The 23,397-nt window shown below is 45.2% G+C and overlaps 1 protein-coding gene across 4 annotated transcripts in view; it reads right to left on the reverse strand.

Moving 5' to 3' along the window:
* The window catches only part of LOC117882206 (serine/threonine-protein kinase TNNI3K), a 180,793-nt gene that overhangs the window by 1,707 nt on the left and 155,689 nt on the right, over positions 1-23,397 (reverse strand). For all 4 annotated transcript variants that reach the window (XM_034780264.1, XM_034780263.1, XM_034780265.1 and 1 more), the window contains one exon: positions 4,032-4,111. In XM_034780264.1, the coding sequence (XP_034636155.1) occupies positions 4,032-4,111 (80 nt within the window). The remainder of the gene's footprint in view (positions 1-4,031; positions 4,112-23,397) is intronic.

Here is a 23,397-nt window from a genome sequence, read left to right on the forward strand (position 1 = left end):
CATGTGGCCTTTGGACTAATAAAGGAATACTTCTGTGGAATCATGGTACACCTTCATATACCCCTCTACCCCGATATAACGCTGTCCTCGGGAGCCAAAAAATCTTACCGCGTTATAGGTGAAATCGCATGATATTGAACTTGCTTTGATCCACCGGAGCGTGCAGACCCCCCCCCCCCGGAGCACTGCTTTAATGCGTTATATCCAAATTTGTGTTATATCGGGTTGCGTTATATCGGGGTAGAGGTGTACTTAAAAGGGAAATGATTTCCAACCCAGCCCTATCTATGGGTATGGCTGGGTGGGACTCAGTTTGGTAGACATAGCCAAGCTAGCTTTATCTAGCTAGCTCAGGTGCCAGAGCAGTGAAGCCACATACAGTGTGTGCTAGCCACCCAAGTTATTGCCCAGGGTTCTGGGTGGGCTAGTACAGTCACTGCTGAAACACATGCTGCTGTGGCTTCACTGCTCCAAGACCCAAGCTAGCTAGATTGAAGCTAGCTTGAGTACATCTACATGTGCTGCCATCGCAACCCTTGACTGCAGTATAGAGCAGTGGGCCCCAAACTTTTCCCAGTCACGCCTTCCCTTATCCTTGTCTGCACTCCCCTCTTTCCCCGGAGCCGGGAGTGTGGCCGTGGCTCCTGGGGGGGGGGGGGGGGGCGGGTGTCACAGATAGGGGCAGGGCTGGGGGCGGGAGCGGAGCCACAGCCAGGACTGGGGGTGGAGCTGGGGCCAGGAGCGGAGCTGCAGCTGGGCTGAGGCTTGGGTGGGGGGCTGGGAGCTGGGACTGAGGCTGGAGCAGAGTTGGGAGCAGGGTGGGGCTGGGTGGCGGAGAGGGGCTGGGTGGCGCTCCCTCCCCGCCCACCGTGGGGGCTGGCCTGGGTCCCTCTGCGCCCCCCCGATTGTTCCACCATGGCCCCCTAGGGGGAGTGCCCCAAAGTTTGGGGATCACTAGTATAGACAGATTCTATCACTGCTCACCACTGAGCTACCTAGTCATATAAAAGGAGAAACATGGATGGGTGAGAGCATTTCTAAGGCTTAATCCTATTTACAAGAGTAAAAATATCCTCAAAGGCAGGTATACAAAATAAAGATTCTTGGAGTAAGAGCAACACCTCTATTGTGCCCCAAACCACCGCTTCACCCCCAGGAAGAAAAGTCATTGTCCAACCTTAGTGCCTATCATTTAGCCCCTTGAGTGTGACACACTCCTCTATATGCAGTTAGGGGCATCAGAGCTGCCTACTATAGCAAACATCACTGGGATCCAAAATTCCTGTCCATATGGCTGTCACTATGCTGGTGAGTGCAAAATGTCCATTGACTACTGAAGAGTTTAGTGCAGAATCAGTGTAACTGCTGAAATTTCCACTACTGAGGCCAAAGGCATGCGGGGCTTCTATACACGTGTGTAATAATTTATCTGTGATGTGGAAATTTACCTGTGGAGACATCACAGTACAGAGATGAACTCTAAGAAGACATGTGGCCTGCAGATTCCACCCAGAACTGACCAAGTCCCAAGATACTTGAATTCTGGGTGGTGATGCGTGTGGCTGCGGAGCGGGAAGCGCAGTTCTTTAAACAACGCTAAATTGCTAATCATATTTTAATATAACTGTGGATTTTAATTACCTACTGATATAGTGTATGGTTATGGTGGAAAGTGTTAACAGTTGTCACCAAAAAGGTCTTTGATCACTAGACAATCACAGACCTGGTTAAAATAATGGGTGCGCTCAGCACCTTTCATTCTGGATAAATGGAAGGAGCAATTTAGCCAATTTTACATAGTGAGAGCTGGAAACAACAGAACCCACTGCTCAAGGCACTGGGCCGCATGGCAAGGCCTGAGCAAGAACTAATTCAGGAAGAATAACAGGGGGTTCCGTGGAACCAGGGCCGGCTCCAGGCACCAGCCGAACAAGCTGGTGCTTGGGGCGGCAGCTTGTAGGAGGCGGCATTGCGCCCAATCCTAGGGCAGCACGGCCGCTTTTTGTTGTTGTTGTTCCGCTCCGGCCGCCCTGTAGGGGGCAGCGGCGCGGAGGACGGGAGCGCCCTGCAGCAAGCTCGGCAGGGCAGCCCACGTCCTTCCCTCCCAGCCAACTGGAGTGGTGCTGAGCCCTCCCGGCAGGGGGCACGGCGAGAGGGGCCGCGTGGCAGCGCCCCGCTGAAGCCCTGGCCGCCCCCCTTCTCTCTCTCCCCCCACTCCCTCCCCCTCCCCCCCCCGCTAGCTGGGGCACGTCTGCAGCACAGGGAGTCCCCCTGCACCCTGGCTCCGGCCGCGCCGCAGGTTTTTTTTTTTTGCTTTGCCGTTCTGGCCGCTGCGGGTTTTTTTTTTTCCTTTTTTTTGCTTGGGGCGGCCAGAAAGCCAGAGCCGGCCCTGCGTAGAACTGGTTGCACATGTATGGGCCAGGGGACTGATTGGCAAGATGTGTGTGGGTGGAGAGGCAGGAAGTCAAAAAAGCGAGGAGCCAGTGAGAGAAGCAGTCGTGAGGGTGGCCCTGAGATGGAGCAGAGAGACAGTCCTCCCTGGGCACAGAACTAACTGTTATTAGGGGACTTCAGTGGGAGCTGCTGGGTGCTCAGCATGTTTGAAAATCTGGCCACTTATTCATGTCATAATCTGGATTCAGGAACATCACTTCAGGCACCTGTATTTGAGAGTCTAGTCTCCAGTAGCTATTTAACTGCACCCTGCTGCCTTTAATTGCTGCTGTGGTCTGGGGGAGAAAGCACAGGAGACCCGGGTTATGTTCACATCCTTGCTGTGTCACCATGGCCAAGTCAGTTCACCTTTCTGAGCTTCAGTTACCCTATTTGTAATACGTTGGGGATAATCCCACTGGCTCTCCTTAGTAAAGTGCTATGGAAGAAGTGTGCCCCGTGTTATTTATTATTAGCGTTATTTCCCGTGGAACTTCTTAATGCCATTGCCATTGATAGCGCTCGTTCTTGATAACACCTCTGTGTTATCGACACATCATTCTCTACTGCCACTGGGCTAAGGCTATTTGTGGGCAGCACACTTTATTTTGACAGCATTCCAGGTTTTACAGTTGTCCCATGAACCCCCCTGCAACTATGAGTAAGTGTCACATTTAAAGCAAACGGTGAGAATGTCACATGTGGAGCCCTAATTTCTTCTCAGAAGAATCTGTTCCCAAACCAGCCTGTGACATACCAGGATCCTTCTGACAAACTGAGCTGAACCACAAGAAGCGGCAACAAGTCTGAGGTACTTAAGCTTCTTTTATTTAAATGTTTCCATTTACTCTAGCACCATAAACCTGTTTTTACAACTATCGTTATTTTTTATTTGCACTACAGCAGTGCCCGAAGGCCCCAGTCAGGGCTCAGGGCACACTGGGCGAGGGACTTTACACACTTATAATGAACAGACAGTCCCTGCCCCAAAGAGCTCAGGGCTAGATTTTTAAAGGTATTTAGGCCTCTAACTGCCATTGATTTCACTTGATACCTTTAATAAAATACCTTTAAAAATCTGGCCCCGTACGGTCTCAGTATATGACCAAAGAAAACAGGTAGCTACGACAAACAGCTACAAGGTAACAGTGTGACATTGGTGATTAGATGTAATAAGCAACTGTCACAGCAAATGCCTTTTCAAAGAATTTGTTGATGCCTTAGGTGACTATAGCACTGTATGCTTAAATGCATCTAGGAGGCCATTAGGGAACAAGTCCTCCTGCTTGTGTCTCCTTCAGCTCTAGATTTTAATCCCCAGTGAATATCTGCCAGGAGACCTCCATGAGAAGATAGTGACAATGCTGCAGAAGTGGCACTCCCCTCTACTGAGAGCCACTCCCGAGAGCCACTGGAGCTTTGGTCTTCTTTGCCGACATGGTTTGGTCCCCCTAAGGGCTGATCATTTGCAGCTGGGGTGAAAAATGCCTCTCATCACTCATGTCACTTAAATTCAAAGACAAGTACATCAGCCCCAAGGAAAACCAGTACAATTAAGCTCAGCTTTTGCTGAAGATGAGAATTCTGCTTGGACTCACCGTTTCTGTCAATAGGCGGGTACTGGAAATTCCTCCTCATGTCGTCCAAGGACAGGCCTTGAGAAGGATGTTGACCAGTGCTGTAAAATTGACATGACACCTCAGTTAAAGTGACCGAAATGAGTTGCATCAGATTTGATGCAAGAGTTGCATCAGTTGCCTTCAGCGTGACAGGCTTTTATTCAGGATCGTGAATCAAACACATGTGCACACACCACACATTCCCAGAGTAACCGTCTCCAAATATCTCATTTTGGCTTCACAACTGCTGGTAAATTGCTATTTTAGTAGCAATTCTAGGCATCAATATTTTATGCATCTCTGCTATCAGGTTCCTGCAAATTAGTTTATCTGACAAAGAACATCCCCAAGCTGTCTTTCAGTGGTACTGACCACCACCACCACACTGCCAATGGGTTTATTTATCCTCGATCGTCAAAAGCTATCAGGTAAAGACTGTCCTTTACCGGCTCTTCTCAGATAACAGGCAAACAGAAATTGAGCATGCCCAGGGAAAAGAAAACAAGAAGCCCCAAGAGAACTGTATTTCCAGGGAAACATAAAAGAATAAGGAAAGATATATAGTGATTTGCAGTGGTTACGGTGACAGAGCATCTCCAGGCACACTGGTTGGAGACGTCGCTGGAAAGGACACTCGAGATTATTTGCAACAATGCAGTTTCCTTGGTGATTTCAGTGAGGCAAGCTGCTAACTAATGGCAGGTAAGGTTGTCACAACCTGGCTGATTTTACCCCTGAAAAACTTAGATGACTTTCAAGAATGGTTAGGCAGTGGTAATATTTTATCCTTTAGTCTCCATTGTACCAAAGCTGATTTTAGATCAGACCTTTTTCATTTTTAAAATCTCTCTGCTTTTCTGTTATAACCTTTATTACATGAATGAAATGACTTTTCTCCTTCAAAAGGACACGCTGACTAATAAAAACATAAAAGATGTTCTTTTCCTCCCTGAGATATCAACTTATTTTTTGTATGTATAATGATACCTGACATTTTTATTCTGCATTGGATGAGCTTTTATAGGGAAGGAGACAAAAATTTGGTTTTGGGAGCAGCTCATCTATTGTATCTTTGGAGAAAAAACTTTTTGAAGGAATACTTTTGCAGGGGGTGAGGGTGTTTAAATAATAGTATAAGTATTATCCTGAAAGGCTTTATTAATTTGTTGCCTCTCTGTAACCATTCAAATCCATAATGTCTTACAAATATTGATCAGCCAACTGTGATAACTATGAGCTACATTATTATACACATTTTACAGATGGGGAAACTGCAACACAGAAAAGTTAAGTGGCTTGCTAAAGGTTACATAGCATGTAAGCAGGAGAACTAAGAATAGAACCCAGGACACATGAGTCCCAGCACCTGTACTAAACACTAGACGATACTCCACCTTTTTAGAACTCTGGACATAAACAGAGCTTTATTGTCATTGATAAAAGGTCCTAGTAAATATTCTGCAATGGAACTGTGGAACCATTGCATATCTTAGGCCAGTGGTTCTCAAACTGGAGTCCGTGGACTCCTTGGGGTCCACGAGGGTACTCCAGAGAGTCTGTGAGTCATGTCCTGGGTTGCCGACCCCGCTGATTAACTCTTCCCCATCCTCCCAGTGCCTCCTGTATGCTGTGGAATAGCTGTTCAGCAGCGTGCAGGAGGCGCTGGGAGGGAGGAGGAGGAGTGGGGATGGGGCGTGCTCGAGGGAGGGGGTGGAAAGAGGTGGAGAAGTGGAGGGGGCAGGAGTTGAGTGGGGGTTGAGCACCCCCGGGGAAAATTAGAAGCTGGCTTTGGGGTTTGTGAAAAATTTTAAATCAAAATGGGGGGGCCTCGAGTTGCTAAAGTTTGAGAACTACTGTCTTTTGTGGTTACATTCAATTGGCTTTTAACTTTGTGCCTTACACCTACTAGCGTGCTTTAATTAGAGAGGAGCCTGAACCAGATCTAACTTTCCCAAAGATTGGGGATGTCTGACCCAAGATTTTGGTTTGTCCAGCCATTAACGTCAGATCCAGATCTGAATTTTCCCAAAGGTCTGGCATTCTGATTCAGGCCTGACTCCAGTTACAATCATCAAGAAATCTCCTCAGCACTCAGTATATGGAAGATTTATATTTTAAAAAAGGGAATACATTTCCACGCCATGCACTGTATTTCCCTACAGCATGTCTCCTCCATGACCCCAGCAGCAAAGGTTTAGTTCTGTGGGACAGAGGAAAGAGAAGTCCTATTCTTAGTTGAATAGACATATTTACTAATTTGGGAGAATTCCCCCCAAATTCCTATTCTTAGCTGAATAGAAATATTTACTAATTTATCCACTAACCTCAACTCATGGCTTCATTCTGGCTATTTACAGAAGCAATACTTTGTTTCTGTCACTGCTCCATCTCCACAGTATCTTAAATTAATACTAATTTGTAGCCCTCAAACAGTGCCTGGGCAATGATACCTAATTTGTGTCATGGTCAAAATGCAAAATATACAATTTCAATAGCATCCAAATCGGTCCCAGCAGTTTTCATAAAAGAAACAATATCTCAAAGCTACATTTACTCAGGCAACTTATATAGCAGGCTATTGCTTCATAGGAGCATCAGCCGGCTAATAAAGTGCAATCATTTGAATGATGAGCTCAGAAGACACAGCAATGGGGAAACGTAAGTCACAAAAAAAGAATAAATGCTTAGAGACCATTTTGGGTTCTTGTTAAAGTCAATGAGTACAATTTTCAGAAATGCCTAAGGCCTTGTCAGTTAAAGCAGTATAACATCCCGCTGTGTGAATGCTATAAATGTACTTAGACCAGTATAGTTTATTCTCATATAGGAAGAGGAATGAGTTACACTGGTTGGTGTAAGGCACCTTTATACCACTGCATCCACACTAGGGGTTGTACCAATATAACTATGTTGGTTAAAAAAATCATACCCCTAACGAACTTTGTTATATCAGTACAAAAACGGTGTGTAGCCCAGGCCTCAGTCAACTTCAGAGCCCTGCAGTGTGGACTATGGGTGTGAATTGCAGTGCACACTAGCCTGATGTGCTGCAGCTCCCCCATGTGGATGCTGCGGGCACAAACTAAAAGGTAGCTAGTTCATGTTCACTTAGTCCTGTTCAAAGAGGACTATGTTAACCCAAACTAGGTACCTGTTAGTTTGTACCAGCAGTATCCACACAGGGCAGTTACCGAGCACCACTCTAGTGCACGCTGCATTCATAGCCCTGTAGTATGAACTGCAGAGCCATGCAAACCTAGCCTAAATCCCCTTGAAAGTCAATAGCAGTTAGACTAATAAGTGACCAGGGTGCTTTTGAATATTTTACCCTCATAAATACTTGGCAAGCTGTTCAAAGTGTGTGCCCACTATTCCAGGGAATGCTGCCAAAGTAAGACATCTAGATTCCTCAGCTACCATATTAATCACATATAGTCTCACACGGACCCTGGACTTCAGAAATGCAGACTTTGACTCCCTCAGGGAACAGATGGGCAGGATCCCCTGGGAGAATAACATGAAGGGCAAAGGGGTCCAGGAGAGCTGGCTGTATTTTAAAGAATCCTTATTGAGGTTGCAGGAACAAACCATCCCGATGTGTAGAAAGAATAGTAAATATGGCAGGCGACCAGCTTGGCTAAACAGTGAAATCCTTGCTGATCTTAAACGCAAAAAAGGGGCTTATAAGAAGTGGAAGATTGGACAAATGACCAGGGAGGAGTATAACATTATTGCTCAGGCGTGCAGGAGTGAAATCAGGAAGGCCAAATCACACTTGGAGTTGCAGTTAGCAAGAGATGTTAAGAGTAACAAGAAGGGTTTCTTCAGGTATGTTAGCAACAAGAAGAAAATCAAGGAAAGTGTGGGCCCCTTACTGAATGAGGGAGGCAACCTAGTGACCGAGGATGTGGAAAAAGCTAATGTACTCAATGATTTTTTTGCCTCTGTCTTCACGCACAAGGTCAGCTCCCAGATTGCTGCACTGGGCAGTACAGCATGGGGAGAAGGTGACCAACCCTCTGTGGAGAAAGAAGTGGTTCGGGACTATTTAGAAAAACTGGACGTGCACAAGTCCATGTGGCCGGATGTGCTGCATCCGAGGGTGCTAAAGGAGTTGGCGGGTGAGATTGCAGAGCCATTAGCCATTATTTTTGAAAACTCATGGCGATCGGGGGAGGTCCCAGATGACTGGAAAAAGGCTAATGTAGTGCCCATCTTTAAAAAAGGGAAGAAGGAGGATCCGGGGAACTACAGGCCAGTCAGCCTCACCTCAGTCCCTGGAAAAATCATGGAGCAGGTCCTCAAGGAATCAATTATGAAACATTTAGAGGAGAGGAAAGTGATCAGGAACAGTCAGCATGGATTCACGAAGGGGAAGTCGTGCCTGACTAACCTAATTGCCTTCTATGATGAGATAACTGGCTCTGTGGATGAGGGGAAAGCAGTGGATGTGTTATTTCTTGACTTTAGCAAAGCTTTTGATACTGTCTCCCACAGTATTCTTGCCACCAAGTTAAAGAAGTATGGGCTGGATGAATGGACTGTAAGGTGGATAGAAAGCTGGCTAGATCGTCGGGCTCAACGGGTAGTGATCAATGGCTCCATGTCTAGTTGGCAGCCGGTTTCAAGTGGAGTGCCCCAAGGGTCGGTCCTGGGGCCGGTTTTGTTTAATATCTTTATTAATGATCTGGAGGATGGTGTGGACTGCACTCTCAGCAAGTTTGCAGATGACACTAAACTAGGAGGCGTGGTGGATACACTGGAGGGTAGGGATCGGATACAGAGGGACCTAGACAAATTAGAGGATCGGGCAGAAAAAAACCTGATGAGGTTCAACAAGGACAAGTGCAGAGTCCTGCACTTAGGACAGAAGAATCCCATGCACTGCTACAGACTAGGGACCGAATGGCTAGGTAGCAGTTCTGCTGAAAAGGACCTAGGGGTCACGGTGGACGAGAAGCTGGATATGAGTCAACAGTGTGCTCTTGTTGCCAAGAAGGCTAACGGCATTTTGGGCTGTATAAGTAGGGGCATTGCCAGCAGATCGAGGAACGTGATCGTTCCCCTTTATTCGACATTGGTGAGGCCTCATCTGGAATACTGTGTCCAGTTTTGGGCCCCACACTACAAGAAGGATGTGGAAAAATTGGAAAGAGTCCAGCGGAGGGCAACAAAAATGATTAGGGGTCTGGAGCACATGACTTATGAGGAGAGGCTGAGAGAACTGGGATTGTTTAGTCTCCAGAAGAGAAGAATGAGGGGGGATTTGATAGCAGCCTTCAACTACCTGAAGGGGGGTTCCAAAGAGGATGGAGCTCGGCTGTTCTCAGTGGTGGCAGATGACAGAACAAGGAGCAATGGTCTCAAGTTGCAGTGGGGGAGGTCCAGGTTGGATATCAGGAAAAACTATTTCACTAGGAGGGTGGTGAAACACTGGAATGCGTTACCTAGGGAGGTGGTGGAGTCTCCTTCCTTGGAGGTTTTTAAGGCCCGGCTTGACAAAGCCCTGGCTGGGATGATTTAGCTGGGAATTGGTCCTGCTTTGAGCAGGGGGTTGGACTAGATGACCTCTTGAGGTCCCTTCCAACTCTGATATTCTATGATTCTATGATTCTATGAATAGCAGGGAAGGTGCAGTTGTACAGTTCACCAGATATAATATGTGCTTTATGTCTGGGATCCAACATTTTGACCTTCTATTTCCCTTCACTCAAGCATTATAAGTGTATACATAGATGTACATTCATAGAGAGAAATAAAAGTTTGTCTCTGATCACCTCGCTTCTATGTGTTGGACCCTGAACATACATGACATGTCATGTCCAGTGAGTGTTATACAGATATTATGCATTAAGCCTGTGGCTGGGTTTTTTTGAAGGAATGCAAGGGAGTTAGGTGAATTTCAATTGGAGTGGGGCACCAAATTCCCTGAGGTTCTTTTGAAAATTCCAGCCTACATTGATACAATGGCTTAGAGAAACACAGCGACTCTGTAAAGCACAAGTCCATTTCTGTGAAGCACATTGGTTTGAGCTTCCTGTATAGAATACTGTTCCTTTTTCTTTTGAGTGCAGAGAACTCAAAGGTCATCTTTATTTACCTCAGTGTCCTGCACTGGGTCACAAGAATTCTTCGAAGGAATCTTATGCTGCTCTGTTGTTGAGACAGGTTGGTATGAATGTAATGATTTAAAACTAGAGAATTCCTTCAACGTGCAAAACATGGATCACTGCCAAGTATTTGAAATATTCCACAGAGACTACAAACTTATAACTAATGTTTTGGTTTTGAGTAAAAAGCATATTGAATCTTCTGGGATGTTTGCATTAATACACGACTTTATAAAGCCAGACTCTCTCTCTCTCACTCTCTTTGTGCGTATGTATGGTGGGTACATACAAAAGAAAACAATATATATGTTACTGTATTTACTCTGCACAAAAAAAACTGTACAAAAGATCATTCTTAATATACCCCCCAGTCTTAAGAAAAGACCACTTCCGTTGAGCACCAGTTTTTATCTGTCCTTTGAGAGGTTGCTTATGATGGCTTTCAGTGTGTGTGTAAAACAGAACGAGGTGGATGCTGCAAAAAAGGATTAATGAACATCAATTTTAATAAAAAAATGTATATTGTATTTTGAACCTTTTCATTCATTTCCCATAGACACTAGTACTTAGAATTTTTTGGTTGCAAGGATGTCCATAGAAAGAGACAATGTGTTGAAAACTCATAGAAATACTTGCATGAACAGTCCTGAAGGCCCTTTGGAAGAGTCCTACAGAACTGTATAACAATGAAAAAATAGGTTTTGATAGACGTTATGTGAAATACAGACTTTAATCATGAATAAGCTCCTTTCCATAGGTTACTTGGACCATTCTACAGAATTCTATCACACAAAGATATGAGTTTCTATTTAATTCTATAGAATGGTTTAAAAAATGCATAGAAAGGCTATCGTTTTCTATTATATTCTGTAGGACTTTTCTGTAAAGAGGAAGCGTTTGGTGATCCTTGCAAAATCTCTTTGTGGGGCTGAGAATCGTCCAGCCCAGAGGCAGAAACAATACCATGCCATTTAGCAGTAGGCATACAAATCTAACTATGAATAGCAATTATCTGAAGCAACCAAGCCCTGATCCAAAACCCATTAAAATAAATGGGAGTCCTTCCATTGACTTCAAGGGACTTTGGATCAGGGCTTAGTTGAAGTGAACCATTTCTGAGCAATCCACAGAATGAAATATGTTCACATAAGCCAATTGTTAAATAATTTTGGACCACTAGCAAATCTGTGTACTTTATGTCTGTTCATGGATAATACAAATAGAAAAAGAAGCTAAATTAATCTAACTAATTGCAAATAGCTGTCCCGGCTCTAATCTCATTGCATCTACCATGCCACTATCTAAACTAATGCTTCATATAATTAATATTCCATTTTAAATACAAATCAAAATTGGTTTGGTACTAATGAATAAAATTTTCTTTAAAAAAAATTAGCTTGCTATAGAAACAATATCTTAATTGTGTAAACCAGCCCACTTTGAATACACAAATCAAGAGCAAAGTATATATCTGCAATATTGACTAAGCCCATGGTTCATACTGCAGCCTTTGATGATACAGCCTTTCTGTAGAAATTCTTTAGCTCCTTGGATAGAAGATACTGTTAGGATAGCACCCACCTCAATACTGAACATAAACTATTCACAGAGAGGGCTTCTAGATCAGGAAGTGGAAAACTTCCCTGAACTTGAAGAATATTTTTTAAAAACCCTTCAGAACAGAGGACAGATTTTTGACTTCCTGAAGGCCCATATATTATTAAGTATTGCTATTTTTTATTGCTATTACAGTAGCACCGAGAGGTGCTAACCAGGATTTGAACTCCATTGCGCTAGAAGTTGTTCAAAAACATACTAAAAATCAGTCCCTGTCCCAAAGAGCTGTTAGGTATATGCAGTAGTAAAGTTTGACTTTAAATCTGTTTATTTTGTGCAGAATAAGCAGTAGATGGATTCCTATAATGATTTTCTGGTACTTTCCCCACACTGAAATTTTAGGAGATAAACACACAATAGAAAGTCCTTAAATTACACTTGCAAAATTCTACTCACCCACTCAGCTGTGATAAAATAATATTTATTGGTGGGAGGGTATGTCATACATTTTTCTTTCATCATCATCATCATCTAATGTAGGTGAGCCTGTGTCTGGATTGATATTTCTCCATGACATTTTTGCAAATCTGTTTTAAACAATTTGGTTTGTAAGAAGGACAGTCAGCCTATTGTTCAGGATTTAAGGTCACTTTACAAATGGATTGTCTATGGGATAAATCCTAAGTATGTTTTTTAGCGAGCTAAGAAGCATAATTCCACATGCACTGCTCTGAAAATGTACCCCGAAGTCTACGATTCTCTATGAGAAACTACACTGAAAGGAAACTCTAGCTGAGGAATAGGTAATCTAATATTGCAAAGGTTCCCATAGGAACACACTTCTTTTATTTATACATGTTTGGAACAGCTGCCTCATTTGGAGTCTGGCTCTTGGAAAGTGCAGACAGATGCCCCTAGAGTAGAGCTGCAGTAAACTAGTCTCCCTGCTGGCAAACAAACTCTTCAAAGCTCTTGAGCCTACTGCCTGTCATTTGTGTCTTGTATCTCACTGTACATTGTGGGCCTGAGCGCAGCAATTTTAGACTCACGACAAACAGCCAGGCAAAAAAATGGCCAAAGAATCTTGGTGTAAAAGGAAAAGCCAAGCAGAAGAATATGATCTGAGTCACTCCTTCCCCTGCCTCCCCTCTTTGTACAGCTGCAGAGTAGAGGGATCAGGATACAAATCCTCGACAAGTAGTATGTTTTCAAGTGTGTGATTGGCCTCCCTGTGTCCACTGTGCTTCATCTCAGAAACAGAACTGGGAATGAAACAGTGATGGTTTGAAGTTTACTGTCATTATTACTGAGCCATTGTCAGATGGTTGGAACTCTCATAAATTTCAGCTGAGTTCTGCTCACAAGGGCCATTTCAAACAGCACCTCCACCCATAGGGTCTTACAACTACATACTGCCTTCAATTCACCCAATACTCAAGGGCTGAAATCCTGGTCCCATTAAAGTCAATGGCAAAGGTCTGAAACTCTGTGGTATTTTTACTTGGAAGTGTAGATAAACTGTGTGCATGTGTGTGCAAGAGTTATCATTTATACCCATGAAATCCACTGGGCAAATGTGTTTTTCAGTGCAAATTCTAAGAGGTATGTGTATGCCAAGGTTAGAATTTTCGATCTGTCTGCAGTTGGATGTACAAGTATGTGTGTTGCAATTTTGTGCCTGCATAGGTGGAGGCCCAGCTGAAACCCTGACCCTATACCAAGCAAGCCAATTAGTTGTAATTATTATTCTTGCACAGCTGGACATATTAGTCCCTGATGCCAATGGCAGTTCTATACAGGGGCCAATTGCATGATAGGATATATGTTACAATCTGGAGAACTAATACACTTTAGACATGTCTTCTGCCTGTTACCTACGTGAGTATGAGCTCAGGCAGAGGTGAAAGTAAGCTGGTACGGTGTACCGGCAAGAGCCGGTATGCCAAGCTGGACTGGACTGGCTTCTCCGGCAGTGATTTAAAGGGCCCAGGGCTCCAGCCACTGCGGGTAGCCCTGGGCCCTTTAAATCACTGCTGGCGCCACCACCTGCAGAAGCGACTGGGAGCCCCAGGGCTCAGGGGCGAATTAAAGGGCTCTGGGGCTCCCAGCCGCCTTTGCAGTTGGTGGCTCCAGCGGTGATTTAAAGGCCCTGAAGCTCCCAGCCACAGCCAGAGCCCCAGGGCCTTTAAATCTTGAAAGGCCCCGCCTCTTCCAGTTGAGGCCATGCCCCCACTCAGGTCTCTGGCGTACCGGTAAGTCCTTTAAGTTACTTTCACCTCTGAGCTCAGGGCATGTCTACACATACAGTGCTGCAGCTGCGCCGCTGCTGCATGTCTGGTGAAAACGTGCTATGCTGATGGGAGAGAGAGCGAGCTCTCCTGTTGGCATAATAAAACCACATCTGCAAGGGGCAGTAGCTATGTTGGCGGGAGAAGCTCTCCTGCCGACATAGCACTGTCCACACCGGTGCTTATGTCGGTGTCACTCAGGGGGGTGGTTTATTCACACTCCTGCGCAACATAAATTATGCCGACATAAGCAGTAGTGTAGACTTAGCCTCAGATCCAGAGACATTCTGTTTACACTGGACTTGAATGAAAGTGACTAAGTGTTCCAATGCACAGCAATACGGACATTGCAATTCCAGTGACAGCGAAATTTCACCCAATGTGAAATTGTTCTGTGAAAATTTAAAAAAGGACCATACAAGGGTTCTACTGTATTGTTACATATATGCATATTATATAAGCCAGCCATGATGAGAACCTAGCAAATAATCATCCTCTTTTATATTTTCAAACAATACTGTTCAGTGTGGGTACGTTTGGCAAACAGAGAATTTACTGAAATGCTTTTGAACTGTTCTAGGCATGAAAGTGAGCCTACCTCTATCAGACCATATCTGATACTCAGTTGGGAGAATAAACAAGGGCTGTTGGTTTCAAATGCTCCATAAAAACTGCATTTCAGTTCTGTACTTAAAAAAGAAGCTTTTTCATTTGGTCTGCCTTCAGTGAATATGCTTACGTAAACCTTGAGAAGCCTTTGAATTGAAAATATCATTAGCCATGGCTCTAGGACTCTGACACTTTTCAAAGTGCAGGCAGAAGCGGCATTACTAAACAGAACTTTACTTAACCTTAATTAGTCATTGGGGATATTATTTACTTCACTGCGTATAGAAAAACAAAGGTCTGTCACCACTAGACATATCTGAACTTAGCAGATGTATTCATGGCTCCTGGCTTCTATTAAGGATCTTCTAAAAATATGCTTTCAGGTCTTCCTTTTGTGAAACTTTGACAGGATAATAGAATGAGATTTGCTGAATTCCACTAAACTGTAAAGTAACGTGTCATCAGCTTCACTTACTCTTCAAATGTTTTTCTCTGGCAAAGCTCATCAATCCAGCTTTTCAACCTCTAAAACACAAAGCCATGAAACAAAAAGGGTGACTCAATCACTTGTCCAAGTGACAGAACATGAAATGTTTAACGTTAGCTACCAATGGCAGGAGACCGGCTGCTTGTTTTAGGTTTGCTTAGAGTTCGTCTGTATTTCCAGCCTCAATGCAAATATTATTCTAGGGCTGAGGTGAGTGTTATGAGGCTCAGGCCTGTTCCCGGGGCTCTTGCTTTCCCATCTGCTATGAGACGTGTATTAAAAAGACAAAGTACTTTGCTCTGGGGACTGACAGATGCAGTTTTCTTAGAGTGCCACCGCTTGCTGATGCATGGAGTGGCCCTGTCATGGCTCTGGAGGAAGCTAAGCACCAGCATCCAGTACAGGTAGGAAGCAGAAAGAGAGCAGGGACAGAGAGAGATTCCTGTAAAGAAGTGGGGAAAGCGCACTCTGTCTAAGCCTAATATCCTCAGTATTCTTCTTCTTCCCTTTGTCTGCCTTACTTTCCTCATAGGCTCCTCCTGTCCCTTCTCTGTGCCCCAGCTTCCCTTCTCACTGGAACATTTGTCCCTTTAGCCCAATACCCACGTTGTGGCTTTTCATGCCACCCTATATTCCTGGGATGAGCTCTCTGCTCTGCACACAAAGTTCTCTTCATCTCCTCCATGGAACGACTACAACTTTTCTGTGAAGCATCCAATAATGGCCATGCTTCCCCCTCTTCCCATAGTTATGCTTCCCCCTCTTCCCATAGTTATGTTCTGCTCTATCTTGTTTGTGTGCCTGCCTTTAGATTAGAAGATCTTTGGGGCCGACCTACCACAGTATAAAATAATGTACATTTGTGGTCCTAGATACATTATTGATATTAATTCATAATTTATAGCAAACCCTCCTGTTTGTGGACAAGCACATCAGGGGCAAAGACTAATGCAAAACATAAAATCATAGAAAGATAAATATGTATCTGAAAGGAACATAGCAACCCCTCCGTGCCAGGACCGGCTCCAGGCACCAGCTTCTCAAGCAGGAGCTTGGGGTGGCCGCTACAGAGAGGCGCGGCACATCCAGGTATTCGGCGGCAATTCGGCGGATGGTCCCTCACTCTTCCTGGGAGTGAAGGACCTCCCGCCGAATTGCAGCCGCGATCGCGGCTTTTTTGTTTGTTTGTTTTGTTTTGGCTGCTTGGGGCGGCCAAGACCCTGGAGCCAGCCCTGCTCCGTGCGTCTGCATGCTATCAGGGTGCAGCTCCAACAAATCTTGGGGGAAACTTAGCTTGAATCACTTAGTGCAGCATCTCACAAAATTAATACCGAAGCACTAGCCTAGAGAAACAGGCTGAGATCCTCAGGTCTGGCCAACTGTGTTTTATACAGAATCAGTTGGGAGCTGGGGTAGCAAAGCTTGCTTTAAGGAGCTTTGTATCCCTGGTCCAAGACCTGATCTCTGCCAGGTCAGACTCCAGGCAAAAGTCACTGTAGCATTAGCAGTGGAAATCCTCAAACTGGATGAAAGGCCACTTTCTACTTTCAGCCCAAAGCAGCCAAAGGGGACTGAGAATCATAGAATATCAGGGCTGGAAGGGACCTCAGGAGGTCATCTAGTCCAACACCCTGCTCAAAGCAGGACCAATCCCCAGACAGATTTTTGACCCAGATCCCTAAATGTCCCCCTCAAGGATTGAACTGCAACCCTGGGTTTAGCAGGCCAATGCTCAAACCACTGAGCTATCCCACCCCTCCCATGAATTTTAAATATCTAAAAAACCCACAGAACTGCTGAGAATTCAGCTGTTGAGAGGAGGGCTACAATACAAATACAGGCTTGCATGAAAAGCTACAACCCTGTACCATGGCCCTGATTTCACGGGTGGCAGAAAAGCTAAATCTCTAAAGCTGCTCATCCTTAGAACATCTTTCTTAGCCCCATCCCATAGACACTTCACTGAAAGGATGAATTGACAATTTGTTGTCAGTTGGATGAAAGATTATAATAAACAACTAGAATAACAGAAACTTTAATAGATCACTTAATGTAGCCTCTCCAGATGTCAAGTTTGGAGTGGGGGGAAACAGCAGCTTAAGGAAAGCAGAATTAGAGAGAAAGCTTGGAAAAATGACCTTTCCCTTGATAAAAATGTAAGGCCTTTTCCTTAGGGATTGTGTGGGGAAGAATTTCAACTTGGCTTTTCTCTCCTGCTCCCTCCTCTTTTTAGTGGTTAGTAAAGGACAGCGCTCTGATCCTTACTCCAAGTGGACAGCTACCTGGGGAAAAGTTCAATGGTGCCAGGGATGGAAAGAAGCTGGGTGGGGGATATAGAGCTGGTGTTTTAGTCTATGCTGGACCATTGCTTGCTCTAGAGGGAAAGAGCTATTTAACAAAACAGACAAGAGTCTTCTTGCTGGAGGAAATCGATCACTCAAAATGCCTTGGTCTTGCACAGCTGCTTCCTGGATGTATCACGTTTCTTTTCCAAACCTGTGCTGAGGCACTGCAAATAGAATCTTCCATCCCTGTGGCTGGAATCTCAATGTGTGTGTGTGTGTGTGTCCTACATGTACACTGCCCAGATTCAAAATAGAAGCTCTGTGGTTTGCTAGTGGCACCATTGCCTTCTTAGGCTTCCATCTTTGAAAGATGTCCACAAGCAGACTCCTGTAGCTACAAGCCCTTTCACTGGCTTGGCTTGAGACGTATTTCTATAGAGTTCACATGGTATTAATTATGAGGCTACGCATGGGCATACGGGGTCTGACTGCTTGCCTATCTTTGCAGGATGGAGGCTATCTGGGGCAAGGACTGCATCTATCCTATGTATGCATGTATCTCACGAAGTGCAATGGGGTGAAGATTCTGACTGGGGTCTCTGGCACTTCTGTACTATCTATAATATATAGAAATAAATAGTAGCATGCGAGTGATATTAAATGTGTCTATAGTTAGGTCAAGCCAACACAACACAATACAAGGTGTGCCAAGTTCTGCATAGGAGGAAGCTATTCTTGCATACATCACACAAATATGTAGGTCCTGCCCACACTACAGATTGAACTATGTTGGTAGCAACCTTATTCAAAAGCAGTTATCAAACAAGGTTCTGTGTGAATGGTGCCAGGGAACTGTTCTTGTAGCATGTTTCTGGTGTGACTCCCCTGTCCAGAATGGAGAGGGAATTCATTGAGTACCATGGTAGGTCACACCATGCTCTACATAGAAATCTTTGGCCACCTGAGCTGGCCTATAGCATGGTTTCAAACGCATCTACACCATAGTTTGTAACCAATGCCTAAGAATGTGTTCATTTCACACTTCAAAGAAAGCGAGGCACAAAATCATTCTGATTCATGCTAATTCCATTGGGTCTGGGTCTACTTAGAATAAGAGGAATGTTATTCTTCTGCAAATTTGCCCTTATATAAGAAGTGCTAAAGGTGTAAAGAAGTAGAAAATCAACTATTAAAGCTTCTAATGTGTGATGGGTTGATACATTAAGCAGCCTGATTAGCCAGGCAATCAGAATGCATTGCTATTGCACCCAATTCATTACGAGGGCACTGTGACCTGCCTCTTATTACTTCACACATGGTAACTGCTGCCACGCAGGAGAGAGACTCACTAAACACAAACACTAAAGTTATAAGGCAAGAAGCAAGCAAATAACTTCAGTGTCATGCCTGTTTAACTCCATGTACGGGACAGGGAGATTTCATTAGATGAATTGTCTCAGCTGTGTTACCAAGCTGCACACTGCACAGTATTTCAGAGAATATGAAGTGGTCAGAACTGAGAAAGTAGAAGAGATGGAGAAATATTCCAGTGGAATGCAGCCAGAAATACAGAGCCCCTCTCTGCTCACATTTTCCAAAATTAAAACCTTCAGAAACTATTGTCATTAGAAAGTCAAGTCATTAATCATCTCAGTATGTTGTATAATTGAAAAACTGCAGAAATCATTCCCATTTTATTGTACATTTTGCCTCTAGGTGAATCTTTCTAAGTTCTATTTATAGGGTAGCATCTAGTTAATTTTTGTTGCAGAGAATTTGAGGGGGGGAGAAGGGGGGACTTTCAATAACCCTTTGGGTTATAGAGGAACCCATTCAGTGAACTAACGAGCGTGTCTGGCATATTGAGAATACTAAATTATAGGAGCAGGCAGGCTGTAGCAATAGCTTCTTCACTCTCTCTCTCTCGGGTGTCTGCACTGTAACCTAAATATGTCACTCCCTCATTCTTTTCATGCAAAACTATTAAATTCTACAGCAATATCTGGTCCTTTACGGAAGAAGGATTAAGCCAGGGTCTCTCTTCCTTTCTCCTGACCCCAATCCCCACCTTCACTTCCCTCTCACATTTAAAGCAGATCTTTTATTTCACCAGATGAGGAGTTGTATCTTTAATATGGAAAGCCTTCACATCTAAGTGCAGGTGTGCATTCCCTCCTTCCCCATCTGGGGCCACTACTTTAACCCTTTCCAGCTCAGGCCTTTCACTCCCCATAAGAGCCAGGAGGGCAGGATGCCCAAGTGGTTTCTCTGCTGTTACAGTTTTTGACTGCTTGGTGGTGCTAGAGAGTAAAGCATAAATCTGTGTCTTCTAGCAGAAATTAAGTGTCATTTCATTTCAGCAGTGCTCTCAGTCCCCATGAGACCGAGAAGGGAGATTGTTAAATTTGCCCTCAAACCCAGGTCTCCCAAGTGGTAGCACAGACTACTTCAGATATGAACCTTAATGTTACAATAACACAGAGAACATAGATCTCAGACAGCCACAGAAAATTCTGTAATGGCTTCTCTTCTGTAAAGAAATGTAACACATATATTAGCAGCAGTCCTTTTAGCATTTACTGTTCCTCTGTTTTGATTTAATTGTAGCATATATTAGGGGTGAAGTCCTGGCCCTACTGAAGTCATTGGAGTTTTACTATTACTGCCATGGGGTCAGGATTTCATCTGATGTCTCTTGAACACTAAGGACTAAATGCTCACTCTAGACAGAACCCTGGGCAACTCAGGAGCAGTCCCAGGAAGCCCTGTGACTTGGCTACACATCTGGAGGCACAATTCTTTCCCTGCTTCTGGGAGGAAGGAGACAGGGTCAGGAGAGAGTAATTTGCTCCTGGCATATAGGGGCAGCAAATTGCAACACCCTTCATGCTGGCTGCCCATTGGGCAGAGCCAAGACTCCACCCACTCCAGGGATGTGTCCAGATGCAGACTACGCTAGGACAGGTGGCCCACACAGATTCTCCTGCAGTACAGTTTTAGTCACAGTCTAGCCCTGCTGATACCATTTAATATCAGTGCACCATCGTTAGCTCAATAGCTGTAACTTTTGTCCACAGGCCTCACTTCAGTCCTTTCATTTCGCTCAGATCACAATTTAAATTAAATCAAACAAACTAACAAACAAAAAGAGAGCCTGGCACTAAGAAGCATATTGCAAAATCACAGTAGCTCACTTTGCTTTTGTACTGCAGCCTTCTCCCACTACCGTAAACCTTTGTCTACTAAGGCCTGGTCTACACTACGACTTTAATTCGGATTTATCAGCTTTAATTCGAATTAACCCTGTAACCGTCCACACAACGACGCCATTTAATTCGATGTAAAGGGCCCTTTAAATCGATTTCTGTACTCCACCCCAACGAGCGGAGTAGCGCCAAAATCGATTTTAGCAATTCGAATTAGGGTTAGTGTGGCCGCAATTCGATGGTATTGGCCTCCGGGAGCTATCCCACAGTGCATCATTGTGACCGCTCTGGACAGCAATCCGAACTCGGATGCACTGGCCAGGTAGACAGGAAAAGCCCCGCGAACATTTGAACTTCATTTCCTGTTTGCCCAGCGTGGAGAGCACAGGTGACCACAGATACCTCATCAGCACAGGTAACCATGCAGGCTGATAATCGAAAAAGAGCACCAGCATGGACCGTGAGGGAGGTACTGGATCTGATCGCTGTATGGGGAGAGGATTCAGTGCTTGCAGAACTTCGTTCTAAAAGACGAAATGCAAAAACTTTTGAAAAAATTTCCAAGGGCATGATGGAGAGAGGCCACAATAGGGACTCTGAGCAGTGCCGCGTGAAGGTCAAGGAGCTCAGACAAGCCTATCAAAAAACAAAGGAGGCAAACGGTCGCTCCGGGTCAGAGCCACGGACATGCCGCTACTACGCCGAGCTGCATGCAATTCTAGGGGGGGCTGCCACCACTACCCCACCTTTGTTCGTGGATTCTGGGTCGGGGATAGTCTCGACGCCTGAGGATTCTGCCGATGGGGTAGAGGAGGAGGAGGAGGAGGAGGAGGATGAGCTTGCAGAGAGCACACAGCACTCCATTCTCCCCAACAGCCAGGATCTTTTTATCACCCTGACTGAAGTACCCTCCCAAGCCTCCCAAGCCAGTACCCAAGACTCTGACCCCATGGAAGGGACCTCAGGTGAGTTTACCTTTTAAAATATAAAACTTGTTTTAAAAGCAAACAGTTTTTAATGATTACTTTGCCTGACTTTGCATTCGCGGTCAGTTCAGCTACTGGAAAAGTCTGTAGCTACTGGAAAAGTCTGTTAACGTGTATGGGGATGGAGCGGAAATCCTCCAGGGACATCTCCATGAAGCTCTCCTGGAGGTACTCCGAAAGCCTTGCCAGAAGGTTTCTGGGCAGTGCATCCTTATTCCCTCCTCCATGGTAGGACACTTGACCACGCCATGCTTGCAGCAAGTAATCTGGTATCATTGCCTGACAAAGCCTGGCAGCGTATGGTCCCGGTGTTTGCTGGCATTCAAGCAACATCCGTTCTTTATCTTGTTGTGTAATCCTCAGGAGAGTGATATCACTCCTGGTAACCTGGTTGAAATACGGGAACTTAATTAAGGGGACAGAGGTGGCCGTTCCTACTGGGCTGTTTGCCTGTGGCGGAAAATAAATCCTTCCCTGCAGTTAGCCAAGCGCAGATGGGAAATTGGCCCTGAGTTTTTCGCGTTTGGCTAGCAGGGATCTTCCCTGTTACCAGCCACGCGGTGGGGGGAGGGTACCGTGATCATCCCAGAGAATTCATGGCGAGGGGGGGGGTGGCGGGCGGGGGGGGGGGGTAGTTTGGTGCCTGCAGGGATCTTCCTGCAGGGTTAGTTTGTTTTCTGGTGCTGCTGAATGTTAACAGAAAAACCGCAGCACTCTACTTGCCTGAAGGGGCCCAGACAAGCCCCACCACACTGCCCCCCCCCCCAACTGGCTGAGATTGGCCAGGCTTCTGCAGCACTCTACAAGCTATGCTTGGTATGTTGGAAAGCACGGACGGCGCTGAAGCTTACCATGGCCGCATGCAAGCCGAATTCTGTTGCCCAGACCTGTGATTGATCTCTAGCAGCAAAGCCACAGGCACTCAGCATTAAGAGGCAAAATGCGACCTTGCACAGAAATCACATGTGCTATGTAATGTGAACAGTGTTGGTCACCGTGAAAGAGTATAAGCATTGTTCTGCAAAATGTAGCTTTTAAAACAATTCTCTCTTTTTTCCCCTCCCTACAGCAGCTGCAAATTCCTCAAGCCTCCTTCCTCCATCCCGAAGGTTATCACAGATAAGGCGTCGTAAGAAGAAGACGCGGGAGGACATGTTTTCTGAAATTATGCAATCCAGCAGGAGTGACAGAGCTCATCTGAATGAGTGGAAGGAAACAGTTTCAAAGTATAGGAAAGAAGTCAGTGAACGTGAGGACAGGAGGGACCAACGTGAGGAGAGGAGGGACCAACGTGAGGAGAGGAGAGACGATCGAGATGAGAGATGGCGGCAGGAAGACCAGAGGATGAAGGATGCAACGCTGGGGCTGCTCCGGCGTCTGGTGGAGGTTCAGGAACGGCTGCTGGAAAACAGACTGCCGCTTCAGCCCCTGTTCCACCCTCCCCCCTCCCCATGTTCCGTATCCTCCTCACCCAGACGTGTAAGAACGCGGGGGGGGGAGGCTCCGTACACCTTCCCATTCCACCCCAGTAGACAGCCCAAGCAAAAGGCTGTCATTTTTTTAACCTTTTCTTTGTGGCTTTTTCCTTCCCAGCAATCCTCCTCCCAAATACCACCCGGGTTCCCTCCCTCTTTTTCTAATCTATTAATAAAGAATAAATGATTTTTAAATGATAGTGACTTTATTTGGTTTGAAAGAAAGCTGGGGGAAGGGGCAGGGTGGGTTCCTTACAGAAAATCAGTCAGTAAAGGGGGAGGGTTTTCATGAAGGAGAAACAAACAGATATTTCACACGGTAGCCTGGCCAGCCATGAAACT

Source organism: Trachemys scripta, chromosome 8 (assembly GCF_013100865.1).
Source record: "Trachemys scripta elegans isolate TJP31775 chromosome 8, CAS_Tse_1.0, whole genome shotgun sequence".
Taxonomy (NCBI): domain Eukaryota; kingdom Metazoa; phylum Chordata; order Testudines; family Emydidae; genus Trachemys; species Trachemys scripta.